Below are 15,664 nucleotides of genomic sequence, written 5' to 3' on the forward strand. Positions count from 1 at the left end.
ACTGACTATCTAGCTGCAATATTTTAACTATCCCCAGATCCTTAGCATTCTTGAGTGGGATCTGCATAATTCCTAGCCTTATTAACTGGCTTAACATACTTGCTTTCGAGATGGCAGCATCTAAACAATTACTTTATACTAGCATGCATTGCATCAAGGAATTTCTTAGTGCTGACTATAATAAGATGCTCAAGAGTTGCATGAAAAAAATGTTTGGAAGGTCAAATGACAGACAGTTATGAGTTTCAGGCTTTTAGTTTAAAGTTTTTTGTTCTAATGTGACATAGTGTATGATAACGCTAGTCGATCCTATGAAGTCATTATGTAGATTGAACCATGTGGTTGATCCTAGTCTCTCAACATCTGGTTGATCCTAGCACCTCAACATTTGTTTGATCCTAGTCTCACAAAATCTGGTTGATTCTAGTACCTCAAAATCTGGTTGATCCTAGTCTCTCAACATCTGGTTCATCCTAGTACCTCAACATCAGGGTGATCCTAGTCTCTCAACATCTGGGTGATCCTAGTCTCTCAACATCTGGTTGATCCTAGTCTCTCAACATCTGGTTGATCCTAGTCTCTCAACATCTGGTTGATCCTAGTCTCTCAGTATCTGGTTGATCCTAGTCTCTCAACATCTGGTTGATCCTAATCTCTCAACATCTGGTTGATCCTAGTCTCTCAACATCTGGTTGATCCTAGTTTCTCAACATCTGGTTGATTCTAGTCTCTCAACATCTGGTTGATCGTAGTCTCTCAACATCTGGTTGATCCTAGTTTCTCAACATCTGGTTGATCCTAGTCTCTCAACATCTGGTTGATCCTAGTCTCTCAACATCTGGTTGATCGTAGTCTCTCAACATCTGGTTGATCCTAGTCTCTCAACATCTGGTTGATCGTACTCTCTTAACATCTGGTTGATCCTAGTCTCTCAACATCTGGTTGATTCTAGTCTCTCAACATCTGGTTGATTCTAGTCTCTCAACATCTGGTTGATCCTAGTCTCTCAACATCTGGTTGATCCTAGTCTCTCAACATCTGGTTGATCCTAGTCTCTCAACATCTGGTTGATTCTAGTACCTCATCATCTGGTTGATCCTACTCTCTCAACATCTGGTTGATCCTAGTCTCTCAACATCTGGTTGATCCCAGTCTCTCAACATTTGGGTTGTTCCTAGTCTCTCAACATCTGGTTGATCCTAGTTTCTCAACACATTTTTTTCTTTTCAGATTAATAGGAACCACCTAAATGCCTGGCTCTTGCTCGGCGATATCTATGTGACACACAAGGGTGACTACGACGCTGCTTGGAATGTAAGTTACCTCATTTACATATGTATGTAACTGCGCTTTTAGAAGTTCAGTTAAGATAACATAACGATTAAAGGATGCCTTTACCCACAAAATTAAGATTTAATAGTTAGAAAATTTGAAAAAAAACACAACTATTGATCCAGGTTTTTTTTTTTAACACTTTCCAATTTTGAGAGATGACCCTGCAAAACATCTGAGCTTTGCCAATTATTGAAGTGGTTGGACTTCTTGGTCTGAAAGTTCAGACCATTTAGCCTGGTCTGTTCCTCATGTGCAACGTTAAACTTGTTGGGAAAAGACATAAGACAATCATCGCATCAAATGACTTGTTTACTAAATTATTGTTTTACAATATTTGTTAAGGACGAATGGTGTTGAACGGCATCCAAGCGTGGTCTGTTGTTTACTGTTTATGAAAATATATTTATTTTTTTAGAAGCATTAACAAGCACTAATTTTTTATTCCATTTTTTGTTCTTGGATTATAAATATGAAGACTTAAGTTCGGCAAAAAGCCATCCATTAATTAATACATATTGGCAGGTGGAAGGCTGCTTTAAGTTGTAAATCTGTAATCCCTGGAGAAACCCGGGGGAGAAATGTTGGTTGTGTCAAAAAACAGAATGGTATTCTGTTCATCATTTTTCCTAGATAGATAGACAGACAGACAGACAGACAGATAGATGGATATGGAAATTTTACTCCCTGCAGCTAAACACATCAAATATCAAATATTTTTTTTTAATGTAATGCTTTATAACGTCCTAGTTGAAACTTTTATCTTTCTTTCCCAGGCATTTGAAGAGGCAGGGAGAGTGGAGCCCGGTAACGTCCAGGTCGCCCACAACTTTTGCGTCATCATGGTTAAGAGGCAACAGTACATGAAAGCCAAGGAATGCTTAGAAGAGCTAGCCAATCAAACTGACGAAGAGTTTGTCACGGTTAACTTGAATAAATTAAACGAACTCATCGAGAAGAAGCAAGCCGAGGGTGATCCCTTAACCTGAAAGGGATTAAACAACCCCATTGGAGATCAGCGCTTCTTGTTTAAATTTATTCAGTGTCATAATGTCCCGCAGAAAATCTTTTCACAAGTTAGATTCTTTTCCTGCGTGGGATTGGAAAGGCAAGGAAAAAACATCTGTGAACAACTGGAGGGAACTTTGAAACTTTTTTACCAAAAAAAAAACAGGGTTTGTCTCTCATGACATTAGATTTTTGGTTTACTTGGAAGGGTAAATGTGTAAAACAGCATTGCTATTTTTCAGGTAACATCAATCTGAGTGCTGATTTTATATTTTCGAAGAAATTCGGAATAAACCAACATTTTAGTGCTCTAAATCGAGCAAAGCAAATTTGTAAACACAAGAGGTTGTTTTTTAACTTTTATAGAAATTTTACCCAAAGCTGAAGAGAAAAAAATGTAAAACAGTGGTCTTTCCTTTAAAGAGAACTTTAACTTAGGTATTTTTCTGAAATTTTGTCAGTAGAGTTATTTTTATTTTATTGAAAAGAGCCTAGAAGGTTCCTGACACAATTTTGTCAGTAGAGTTATTTTTATTTTATTGAAAAGAGCCTAGAAGGTTCCTGACACACATATATAACAAAGTTATGGTATCAAATATATCTTTTCATATTTTACTGTATAAACTGAAGCAATTATATTCTTGGTCTTTCAACATTTTATATTGATCATGTTATAACTCATCAAGGGCTATTGCCTCCACAATTCAGAGATTTATTGTTTTAATATTCAGGGGAATTTTTTTTTTATTACGTCCATAATATTTATAATCACATTGTGCCCTTACCATAAATGATTTGTCAAAACTTTTGAATCAGCACTTTATTTGTTATGTTAAGAACTTCCTTGTCAATAAAACTGATCGTTGCCTTCACTTATTTTCACGTTTAATGTTTTGCATTAATGTCTTTTCATGACACCAGGCACATATTAAAAAAAAAGTAGATTTTATATTGATCAGACACAATCAATCAACCAATTTTGATGTTAAAGGCGTTGAAGACTCGCCCCAAACCGGGTGCGGCCATCTGAAAAAGTTAACTTTCTGTTGCTTGCAAGTGACGTTTTGTTTGTGTCGCTACAAAATGCAGACAGTAATGAAACGTGATACCTTGTTATCTTTAGCTGGACCTGAGATGTCCATCACTGTATCGTGTGTACACTGTGCTGTGGGTATTTACCGCAGCTGTATGTACTGATTGTACACTAGTGTCTAATTACCGACGGTAGCAAGCTGTGTGTGTATTTTCTGGGATCGATGGTGGTGTCTTACACTTCTGTTACACCTTATTTGAAACTAGGTCAGATTACAGGCATTAGACGTTTCTTTTTGCGCGAGTCTTCACACCCTTTAAACAGAGAACAGAATTACATGAATTTTTTACCCTTCATGAAACTTTACAAATTTACCTCAAACAGCAGTTCACACACAGAAAGCAAACACAGTAATTGATTTTATCGTTCTTTGTTTAAACCAAAATTGTATTAATTCATGAATATCACAAATTTATTTACATGTACTTCATACAAGGACCAGCATCTAAAAATGTAATAACAAAATAAAACATAATAATATGAAGTTATTCAAACTTTAGAATACTGGGAACAGATTGGAGCAACTTTGCAAATTACCATATATGGCTTGATATGCAAGTTAGAGATACAATAAAAAAAAAAATTAATAACTGAGTATATCCAAGAAAATCCGTCCCACCCCCAAATCTATATTTTATGATGAAGAAAGCCATAAACTGAATGGCTTACAAGTGAGTTTTCATTGCAAGAAAAAAGTTCTGAATCTATAGTTTATTACTGTTTAAAGAATAAAGAAGCCCGCGGTATATCTTGAATTAAAATGCTAGTTTACAGCGGTCAATAGAGTGTTCTTTTCTTAAAATTAAATTTAACCACACAATAGAATAAGAACTAGCCCTTATAAATGGTACAATTTTCCACCGAGGGCAAATAGTTTGCATAAGTTTTTTTGTAGCCCCCAAAAATGGAGACTTCAGCAGGTAGTATAGTCCAGGGATTAAAATTCATTATTTGCTGGAACTTTTCTATATCTGCTTTAGAGCCCCAAAACCACATTCTAGCAGCTTTTTGTGTCATTGAGATAAAACTTTACAAAACATGGTCAAATCTTTATAATGCACCTGGCAACATCTGCCTACAAATGTGATGTCATTATGACAGTTGTCCAACAAGGGGTGTTTGCTTTAAATTCTGTAAAGTGTGCAAATCATTTATCCACAGGAAATGAATGGAAGTTGTATTTTGTATTTCTTACAAAACGATTAAGTTTGAACAGTCGTGAAATTCTAACAGGAAGAGAGCACATTAACAACTGAACAAACTTTGAAAGAGTGTCCAAAACTTTTAAGGGTAATTCAAAAGTGAGTTATAATAGGAAAGTCAATGCTTTTGAAAGAGCATATCCTACGATGACATTAAATGAAAACCTTGCTTGTAACAACTTTCCAGGAATTAGGGTTTATCTGGTAAGAATTATTTACATTTAATCAACCACATCTTGAGTAAAGAATAATAATTGAGAATTTCAACCTTCAATGTATAGTTGTCACTTCCTACACACATCAGTATGTCTCCCAGGGCAACAGCATTTTAATTGACTATAACGGTCTCAGCCCAGATTCTTGTATGTAAATGAAGCTAGTATTGACTACTTTTCATGTTGCAAGGGTTACAGGTACAGGGGAAAGCGTGGATGATCACTGTATAAAATGAAACCCAAGTTTCTGACAATTTAAATGTTGTGAAATTGTTGCAGAAAACATAAAAAGAAAAATATGAGTTTTGCTCACATTTTCACATCCACGGCTCACCTTGCTTGGCCACAGAATTCATATTGGTGCTTTTATTAAAGCATTCCATGGTAAGAGGTATAGACGAAACTAAAATATGTACATAAGTATTTACACTAAGAAAATTAATATTTACAATGCGGTCCTCGGAACGTCGTTACAAGAAAATAACATTGGGTGGCATGCTGTGGCAGATTAACAAAACAAACGATGAACTCTAAAGTCCGACATCACATTTTACGACCAATAAATGGAAAACTTGAATCGGCATCAACATCAATAAAATTGAGCGTTAAATGGTAAATAGTTTCAGAACATTTGCCGAAAAAGTTTCCCCAATTATCAAACTGCCTGTAACAGCACTGAAAAATAGGCAAACACTTCCAAAACTTTGTAAATGTAAAAAATCAAGACAGTAATTTACATTTGACAATAAGGCATTGATGCAAATATTATGAGAGGAAATGTTTTCCGCTTTCAATAAAATAAAAAAAAGGTAAACCATCCAATCTACAGACAAAAAGTCATGGAAGTTGCTAACGGTTGCCACTGAATCAATCGTACATTAATGTTTTATGAACATGACAATAAATGCTCCGATCAGCTCTGAAAAACCTTGTACGCGATACCATCACCGACGAAATCGTTCATTGATCGACGCTTGGACAACTAGAGAGCCAATGAGCTCTTGCTCTCTTGTACACCAATCCTTGAGATAGCAATTTATCTCCAACTGCAGAATCCTACCACTGTCAAGACTCATCTTTCTGTCAATGTTTGATCAGATACACCGCCCCCAATTTCAATTTTTAATTTCCTCCCTTGCCAAACCTTGCATTGATTGACACCAAATCCATGTTACAGATTATCCACCCCATCAGAAGAATCCCATCGGCTACCGGACCGATTCCAAACCAGTTTTTAGATCTCGTTTCCGCCTCTTCTGATATGGTCTATGTGTGCCAGAAGTCCTGTCCACTCCACAAACCCTTCCTCAGATAGTCACTGGTGGCAATTTTCCATCGGATTCAATGGGATATTGACGCCTTGGATACGGCCACCTTCTGCCAACCCTCGAGCGACCATACCTTGAAAATGAGGCCAGCGGTCATCGCAATGGGAATCATTCCGTTGGTCACCGCAGATCTGCTGTTTATTCATGAAGGAGGAGGAGCATAAATCAATGATGTGAATTGGAAGATATGGTTTGCTTCTGTGATACTTATACCACTAATTCAGGGTGAGACATATAAAGGTATTAAATTTAATTTGAGCTTCCTGAATCAGACTACACTGGTGTAAACTGCCCTGGTTCCAACTGCCCCCTCCCCCCCCTCCTCCACCCATCCACCATCACACTGCCTTGAAGATTTTGTTACCGACTAGTGTCACAGCTTGTACATAGCAACCAAATTAAGCACAAAATCTTCTATACAACAAACATATTACAGAAACATCTAAACTGTGTTATGTAAGAAATCAAAGCTGTGGTATTTCCTTTTCTTATGTTTATCATTGTACATTACAGAGAGGGGAGGTGTACAACCATGCCATATATATATATATATATAGATTAATGTCCATGCAAGAAAAAACATATTGAACTGTGTGTAACACAAAGCAAAAGCTCTTATATTTTTCATTTCACTTCAAAGATAGTGGAGGTGGTCTAGTACAAACATAACATATCTATTGAATAAAAATGTAAACAAAAATTTTTAATTTTAAGGAAATTATTTAACAGTCAATACTAACCAAATGTTTATCTCTTGCTTCATCTAACTTCCGACTTAAAGCTGAAAGGAAAAGAAAGAAGAAAAGAACAGTATTGGATACAAACTGATTCTCAAATATAAATTTGAATAATTGAGGCAAAAATGGACAAAAATGGAACAAAATTGTGACTGGTTAAAGGAGCATTCTGATAGATAAATATGACTGTTTCAAATGAAAAAAAAACAGCTCCACATTTTTACAAATTCAGTAAAAGCACAACACACCAGAAAAATTCCAATTCACGACTGGTTTCGTCCTTTTGGGACTCATCAGGCGAAAGTAGGAATCTAACCCCCTGATCTTGTGTCACGAACCGAAGTCCTTACCACTCGACCACAGTGATTCGACTGGTGTGTGACCGCGTATAAATTGGCTTTGTATAACTGTCATTGAGGGCGTATAGCCCAAGTGTTATGATTGTACAGAATGCACCCCTGGTGCTTTGAATCTGACAATTTACACAGAATAACCACTCTTTATAGGCAAGCCAATATATGTATATATATGTTTACAAGTATAACTCTATCATGTTCTGAGAAATCTGATCAAACCGTCCACGAAATCACGTAGCAGAATACCGTTCCTTCAAGGAATCATCAATCTCGTTCATCTATACTCACCCAGCTGACGATGTCTTCACAAATGTCATATTTGACTTTCAGTGCTTTGTCTTTCAAAGGAGTCTTCTTCCTCTTCTTATCTTCCGTTCTGACCGCCGTTAAATTCCTTGAAAATACCTAATGAAAGACATACATATAGAAAACACTGAGAATATGTTTAACAACCATGATATGTTCTGGAGGGACCCAAAAAAACCCTACCTCCCACTCCCACTCCCCACCTGAAGCCAATACCAGGCGGCTATACTGTGGATATCTCACTGGCAAGGAGTATCAAAGTTATTAGATGGCACCTTATGGAATGCCAAAAGGGACAAAAACCAGGTTAACAACATTGCAGGGATGAGCCTGGGGTAAAAAAAAAAAATCATGGAACTTTGCAAAAATTGCGGTATAGGCTCCAGTTTGCGTATGCTACAGTGTGTTAGGATAATAGTTTTTGTCCCCGAGGTAGAAAAGAAATCACGGATATTCCGCGAATTCGCGGAAAAAGCTCATGCCTGGATATAAGAGGGCATCTTATGGAATGCCAAAAGGGTAAAAAATCAGGTTCACAACTTTGTGTGCAATTAGATGCCACTGCAGGAAATTGAGCCTGTGTTTGATGATTGTTACTTTGCAGTGTGATGACTGGCACTGTGTCAAAAAGAAAGGCTGCAGCAGCTGCAACCTGCCCTGCAGCCAGACTGAATCAATATCATACAATAGAGATTTATCTCCGCAGACCAGTAATGTCCATTGTGTGAATCCTGAACTACAAAGTAAAAGGGATAACATCCTACTCAGCTTGGCTGCAGAATGCTGCAGCCTGCTCAACGTCCTACTTTTGACACATTAATACCTTTCTCAAGTGTTGCTCGTAGTCATTTATTATATGACACTAAATAGCATCACATAAGGACTTGAAGAGGCATGTGTCACTGTGTGACAACTTAATATTCACATAATGGCCAAAAGTTTATCACTAGGAGTGTTAGCTCAGTGGTTAACGCCGGTGCCTTTCAATCATATGGTCAGTTTGAGTCACTCCCAGATTAATGTATGTCATCCAGTTACAGAGTTGTTGACAATTAACAATTCATAATCATGGACGTTAAATATGAATGTAAGAGACTGACTTCGGTCAGCTTGCGGCTTTGATAAGCCAATGAGGCTTCTTTGCGAGTTCCTGCTTGCAGGAGGATCTAATATACATACATACATACTTTATCTCATTTGTGTCTGGTTTGGCTTGCCACAGAATCTCAACATGAAACACTGACTGACACTTACATTCAGTAATTGCTGGGAAGAGTGTGGCCTGCCGGGGAAGCCAAACAGTGTATCTGAATCGATGGTGCTTGTATACTCCATGACCTGTTTGGTGGGCGGGGCCAGGTCTAACCCTTTCACGATATCCGAAGTATTGAGAAGCTGTGACTTGAAGCTCGCACCGGAAAGTTGAGTTTCTTCGTCCAGAATCTGTTTCCGCTTTTTCCCAGTCTTTTGGTTAATTCTCGAATTGCGTGGTTGAGCGGCTAAGAGGAAAAAAGGAAACAAAAACAACATTACCAACTTATGCAAGGATTCCAGCATTTGCACGGTCAAAGGCAAGCTGTCAGTGGACGTGACAGGGAATCAATTTACCTGTCGTAACGTTCAAAATCATGGACAGTCGGGCAAGTGCGCACGTAAATAAGACAGATTGAGATTTTGTCTGTTCTTAGTCGTGTGGAGTCCCCTCAACATGTAGCAGATTCCCATCGGTAGTTCAAAACCGAAAATTGCCTCAGCAAATGTAACCAATCAAAGGGGTTTTCCGTTTTGCCTGTGACCTAAAGGAGCACTGGCCATTCACAGAAGACAGTAGTTGCGTGTGTTCAGCAGTGGTTTAGTTCTGAGAGAGTCAGTTGTAATTAGAGTACTAGTCATAATGCTGTGTACGTCTCTTCCAGAGAATCAGAAACACATCACGTCATCATAGCCATAGCGTGAGGCGGAATAGAATTACTGGAGATCAAAACAATAGTCCACATTCTCCTTAGCAACCACTCCTACTGACCACAGATTTAAGGCTGGTAAAATCACATCTGTGTGTCACAACGATCTTACCTGGGTAAACCATGGCGCAGTGATGCAATTACATGAAGGATCTATTCCAGTATGAAGAACCAATGAAAGGAGCAGCTAATCTTGAATTAAGAACCAATGAAAGGAGCAGCTGATCTTAAATTAAATCACCAATGAAAGGAGCAGCTTATCTTGAATTAAATCACCAATGAAAGGAGCAACTAATCTTGAGTTAAATCACCAATGAAAGGAGCAGCTAATCTTGAATTAAGAACCAATGAAAGGAGCAGCTAATCTTGTAATTAAATCACCAATGAAAGGAGCAGCTAATCTTATAATTAAATCACCAATGAAAGGAGCAGCTAATATTGAATTAAATCACCAATGTAAGGAGCAGCTAATCTTATAATTAAATCACCAATGAAAGGAGCAGCTAATCTTGAATTAAATCACCAATGAAAGGAGCAGCTAATATTGAATTAAATCACCAATGAAAGGAGCAGCTAATCTTGAATTAAATCACCAATGAAAGGAGCAGCTAATCTTGTTTAAATCACCGATGAAAGGAACAGTTAATCTTGAATTAAATCACCAATGAAAGGAACAGCTAATCTTGTAATTAAATCACCAATGAAAGGAGCAGCTAATCTTGAATTAAATCACCAATGAAAGGAACAGCTAATCTTGAATTAAATCACCAATGACAGGAACAGCTAATCTTGAATTAAATCACCAATGAAAGGAGCAGCTAATCTTATAATTAAATCACCAATGAATGGAACAGCCTATCCTAAATTAAATCGCTACTCATTGTTTAGTCTGTAATGTAATGACTTCAGACGTAACTAACCTGGTTGCTGGAAAGTGTTCGGCAAGGCTGACACTGTGGTGGTTGTGGATGTTTGCGTGAGTACCTGGCTGATGTTAGAGACCGGGACCAGCTTACCGTCCACCAACACTTGAACCTGTCCAGGAGGCCCGCCCTGTATGTGAACTATTAACTGAGTACCTGGAAGAGAACGAGAAAGACAACCTTAATTTATTTACTTGCCTGTAATTACATTGCTCGATATCAGTCTGTCAACAGTTGGGATAATAATAATAATAAGTAATATTTATATAGCGCATAATCAGCAAAGCTGCTCAAAGCGATTTACGAATGTAAAACCTAAAAACAAATAGTAACAAAAAATCCTAAATATTAAATAAAAAGAACCAATAAGGCATAAAATGTAAAAGCCTAAAGCAACAATATAAAAAACACCCATACTAAACAATAATAAGAAAAATATATATTTAAAAAAAAAAATAATAATCAAAAAAACCTGAACGCATATAGTCCAATACAAATTCAGAAGTATGTCAATAGTAAAATAGTTCCCCCAAAAAAAGTAAAAAAATAAATAAATAAAAATAAAAAATAAAAAATGAAAAATATAAAAATATAAAAATAAATAAATAAATGACAATAAATGCAGCAGGTAATGAGTAAGTGAACACATGATCCTTACAGCAAGAAAGGGACAAGGTTTGTCTTTGGCCCAAACTATGTTACGATACATGCAGCAATTGAATGAGGGGTGCTAACCTTTGCAAACAAGGCTGATGATTCGCTGAGACTAAGCCACTTACCTTCAGGTTGATTTTGTAACGCTTGAGCGAGGAGATTCTGTTCTTCGAGCTGGACGCTTAATAACGTCATAGGAGCTGTTTCACTGGTATTTAAATTACCTGCAAACTCTGAGAAAAATGAAATATCGATATACTGTACAGTGTACACACGACGTATTGAATCGAAAAATATGACGATCAAAGATCGTCCAGAAGTTGATGATTTTTTCATTATTATGGGCACAAATGCCAATTGAAGAATTAATTTTGAACCAACAGTAGACTAGTAATTTGGGATGGGCAGGGGGGAGGTGAGGGGCAGCAGATGCATACATGAGTAACATTTAAGAACACAGTAACAACATTTGTAAAATTTGTGAAAGACAACCTGTGGCCGCATAACTTCTTGTTTTAATCCATATATGAAGTGCGGCAATCAAAATGATGATAAATATTAGCAATTTTACAGGTTCTCTGGGTCATGGTAAATAAATAGTTGCAGCTTCAATATCATACTGTACAGGCTGGCAGAGCATATTGGTTATACTTTTGTAACTGAGCAAATTTATAACACAATTTAATCTATTCATTGAGTGACTAGAAAAAGGAATTTAATTATTGGCAAAAGCACAAGGGCATGGAAGCAACTTGTGGATTTGATTTTGCCATCTATTCGAATGGTGGAAGCATATTGTGACTGACAGAAAGAAGGGTATGGACAATAAAATCCAATCATCAGGGATGGCTGAGGGGGTGGTTGAGGGGGTGGTTGAGGGGGGTGGTTGAGGGTCTTTTACTCACCTTGGTCTTTACATGTCAACGCCTCCGAGTCATTGGACGCCAGTTGATCAGTCTTGTCATTAATATTCATCATGGAAGAATCTACAAATTATAAAAATAATACATGTATATATTCCAGCATGAATATTCATGAAGACCAAATTAGATCAGTATTATAAGGAGATGGGAGCATACAGTAGTTTACAAGATCTATGCACAACTTAATACTGATGTATTTTGAAAACTCTACCAAAAAGAGATGGCAAAGGTGGGGAGGGGGGGGGGAATATCTTGGAGGTTTGATCAAATAATTTGATAATGCAATGAACCAAATTTTAACCTTTTCAGTTAGCCCAACACTAACATTCAAATCCAAACTATGCAGGAATGTGGCCATGTACTGTAAGTTTCAAACCCTTTTAGTCTTAAATTGCCATTGTTTTAAGCCTTAAAGGTCTGCTATATAGACCCCAACTATAGCACGCTATCATAAAAAAGTTTCCTGAGATTACGTAATCGACCTGCCTTGGGTCGTAAAATGACCTCTTTTTTACCAATTAGGCTGCAACACCTGCTACATTTTTTTTCTTGTATCAGGGTCTTTGTGTGAACGCTGTATGATTAACGTACACTGTAGACATGAACTTATTTCTACACACAGTGTTTTTACTTAAAGAGCCTAATGGTGTTAAGAAGCTATGCAGGCTAATTCTAGAGGTCAGATTAAAATATGACCCAAAGAAAAGCCAAGCAGTGGAGTGTTAGCTCAGTGGTTAACGCCGGTGCTTTTCAATCATAAGGTCCCCGGTTCGAGTCACTCCAAGATTAATGTATGTCGTCCAGTTACAGAGTTGTTGACAATTGACAATTCATAATCATGGACGTTAAGTATGAATCTAAGAGACTGACTTCGGTCAGCTTGCGGCTTTGATGAGCCAATGATGGCTTCTTCGCGAGTTCCTGCTTGCAGGAGGATCTAAAATACATACATACAAAGCAAAGCGTCTGTACAATTTATTCCATTTTTTGGGCTAGAAACCCTAGATCCTATATTCATACCTGGCGGTTGATTCTTGACGACAACTTTCAGTTCGTCATCCGAAAGCTTCTCTTCCTTGATGATTTCCTTGTCGTCTACCTTCTCAACCTTCACGGCTATCTCTGGTTTCTTGTCCTCCATACTGTAACCTGCGGTAGAAAAGTCGTCTGTATTTAGCTGAAACCAGAAATGAGTAACGGCAATGTAGACCATTTGCACTTTACACCAAACTCCAGACTGTGCAAGTCTGCCAAAAATTTAGCTGTGCCAGCTGTGTGAAATACTTGTGCTTATTTAAATTCCTTTTTTTAAATCTATAAAAATGAGCATTGCGGTATGTAACAGAGAACGCAAATTAATGGGACATGTGAAATTACCGGATACCACTGGTCATATTTATTGAAAAGATCATCGAGAAATATTGCAAGTTATGCCAGTGATCAGCTAACAGGCTAAACAGGTTGTCAATAATCAGGAGTAATTATATAATACAGGGCCACTCGATGATTCTATCTGAGCATCCGGATGCGCGGATGCTCAGTCTCACCCCAGTACATATGTGAGTAAAAATGTCAAAGTCCAAGTTCTTTCTTTTTGAGTGGATGCGCGGATGCGCGGATGCGCGGATGCGGGGTCAAAAATTTCCTAAGTCCTTTCCTAGTACTTCTGTGGTGGAATTTTAGAGGGCGTCGCACATGTACGGATGCCTTTTAAGAACAACACACTATTGATGTGGTATATCTTCGTACATGCAGGACATTCAGTATTTGAAATACGTGATGGTATATGTGGAAACTTTTCGAAAATTTTCTAAGTCCATTCCTAGTACTCCCGGGGTGGATGCGCGGATGCGGAGTCTACAACGACACACTATTGATGTGGAATATCTTCGTACATGCAGGACATTCAGTATTTGAAATACGTGATGGTATATAGGGAAACTTTTCTAAGTCCATTCCTAGTACTCCCGGGGTGGATGCGCGGATGCGGAGTCTACAACGACACACTATTGATGTGGAATATCTTCGTACATGCGGGACTTTTAGTATTTGAAATACGTGATGGTATATAGGGAAACTTTCTAAGTCCATTCCTAGTACTCCCGGGGTGGATGCGCGGATGCGGAGACATACGTGATGGAATTTTAGAGGGCGTCATACGTGTACGGACATGTACAGACACACCGCGCATCCGCGCATCCGGATGCTGGGAAGAGTTAATGAATGGCCCTGTATTCTAAACTTGTACCAATAATCAGACTTGAAAAGGGTCAGATGGGATAATTGACACTCAAACTTTTCAATTATGAACTGAATATTATACTGAATTCCTGTGTGTTATGTGTCTACTGTACATGTCCCAGATTTTCTGTTAGCATTTTCAATGCTTCTTTAGTGTTACAGCATACACATAGAAACTTTCCTCATGTAGGCCTAGATCCTCTTTGATGTTAGACACTAATTCATCAAAGATACTGCTCACATCGTGATTCCATGATTAAGTGGTTATAACAAAACACTATCTGAAGTTACACACGTTAGGCTTCAAAAACTAGGCAAAGCCAAAGTTGGCTTGGCAACACCATGAAGACTTGCATCTTTGTGCTAGGCTATTGGCCTACTCGTTGAATAATGTGCGATGCATAAACAAAAATAGCTCACGTTTGATATTATTTTATAATTTACCACATCGCATGACGTGCCACAAATAAGGCCTAGGGCCTATGCCTACACTGGAGTAACATTACAATATTATTACTAAACCTTGACTATAGCTAATGTCAGGTAGCGGTTATGCGAAAAGAAGTCCAAAGAACGTGCTTGGGAATTTTTCAAAGGACATTGATATAAACATCAGAAATAGTACTTACTTAGAAAGCCACAGGTTGTGAGATGATCAGTAGTTGAGGGTCTAATGCTTCAAAAATTCAAACAATCTTGGACTTCATAAATTCATCTTTCACGTTACAAGAATGATTTTAAGCAGTAGCTATGCACATAGGCTACAACACTTGACGTTCGACATCGGCGGCCTCATCGAAGGTAGCAGCCACTAAGAGTAGACACTAACAGCAGCCACCAAGAGAAAAAGGACAATAAGACATGACACACAGTACTGCCGTCGTGTGTGTCTGTTAAACTGACCCTGCGGTCGAGTGTGTGTTGATCAATTAGTGCATAAATAAGAAAGGAATTGTTTTATTCATTTTTTTTTGCAAAATCGATTAAATTGAGATATCGACCTAGTTGAGAGGTCCGGTTAGCACCACATCCACATTAAACTTGAGAGGTTCCTCTTCAAGTGGTATATCTCTACTATCGGTAACAGAGCCGACTTTTTTTTTTACCACAAGTGGCCTTAAAAGTTTTAATCCCGATAGGGACCTCCCTAAACGTTCTGTATATAATATAATGTATAATGATCCCAAAAAATTGTTACTTTTTTTTACTACCCAGCGCTCGCCACAGTGTACAAACATCAGTGGCCAACGGCGCGTAACGTTGATGTATACACTATTGGCTGTGTTAGTGGCCACTGTTTTTGGCTGCTCTTAATGGCTGCTACCTTCAAGCAGGTAGGCTACATCGGCGCGCAAGCCTAATGCATGTTTTGCTTGACCAAATTG

General features: G+C 37.9%; 2 protein-coding genes across 6 annotated transcripts in view; one reads left to right on the forward strand and one right to left on the reverse strand.

Moving 5' to 3' along the window:
* LOC139969987 (protein O-mannosyl-transferase TMTC3-like) overlaps nt 1-5,133 on the forward strand; it is a 22,263-nt gene extending 17,130 nt beyond the window's left edge. For 2 of the 3 annotated variants that reach the window (XM_071975503.1, XM_071975490.1), the window contains exons 16-17: nt 1,231-1,314; nt 2,109-5,133. In XM_071975503.1, coding sequence (XP_071831604.1) covers nt 1,231-1,314; nt 2,109-2,321 — 297 coding nt within the window. In that variant the 3' untranslated portion in view covers nt 2,322-5,133. The remainder of the gene's footprint in view (nt 1-1,230; nt 1,315-2,108) is intronic. The other variant, XR_011793858.1, reaches the window with a different exon arrangement.
* Nucleotides 2,537-15,091, reverse strand: LOC139969994 (uncharacterized). 3 transcript variants are annotated; one of them, XM_071975519.1, is made up of 9 exons: nt 14,909-15,091; nt 13,059-13,187; nt 12,021-12,101; nt 11,241-11,348; nt 10,459-10,617; nt 8,832-9,076; nt 7,560-7,676; nt 6,919-6,959; nt 2,537-6,309 (listed from the first exon to the last, which is right to left on the reverse strand). In XM_071975519.1, exons 2-8 carry the CDS (start codon nt 13,177-13,179, stop codon nt 6,954-6,956), a joined length of 837 nt encoding a protein of 278 aa, XP_071831620.1. In that variant the 5' UTR covers nt 13,180-13,187; nt 14,909-15,091; the 3' UTR covers nt 2,537-6,309; nt 6,919-6,953. The 3 variants fall into 3 exon arrangements, with proteins under 3 accessions (XP_071831620.1, XP_071831614.1, XP_071831619.1); XM_071975513.1 differs by having other exon boundaries at nt 2,537-6,312; XM_071975518.1 differs by having other exon boundaries at nt 2,537-6,312; nt 13,059-13,215.
* Nucleotides 15,092-15,664: the final 573 nt, after the last annotated feature.

This window comes from Apostichopus japonicus, chromosome 1, assembly GCF_037975245.1.
Source record: "Apostichopus japonicus isolate 1M-3 chromosome 1, ASM3797524v1, whole genome shotgun sequence".
Classification (NCBI taxonomy): Eukaryota; Metazoa; Echinodermata; class Holothuroidea; order Aspidochirotida; family Stichopodidae; genus Apostichopus; species Apostichopus japonicus.

Coding starts and splice junctions, on each gene's coding strand:
- LOC139969994 (XM_071975519.1), bottom strand. CDS start 13,179: ATGGAGGACAAGAAACCAGAGATAGCCGTGAAGGTTGAGAAGGTAGAC. Junction 10,618..11,240: donor GTTACAAAATCAACCTGAAG/GTAAGTGGCTTA, acceptor GTTCTCTTCCAG/GTACTCAGTTAATAGTTCAC. Junction 7,677..8,831: donor CTTCCCAGCAATTACTGAAT/GTAAGTGTCAGT, acceptor GTCTTTCATTAG/GTATTTTCAAGGAATTTAAC.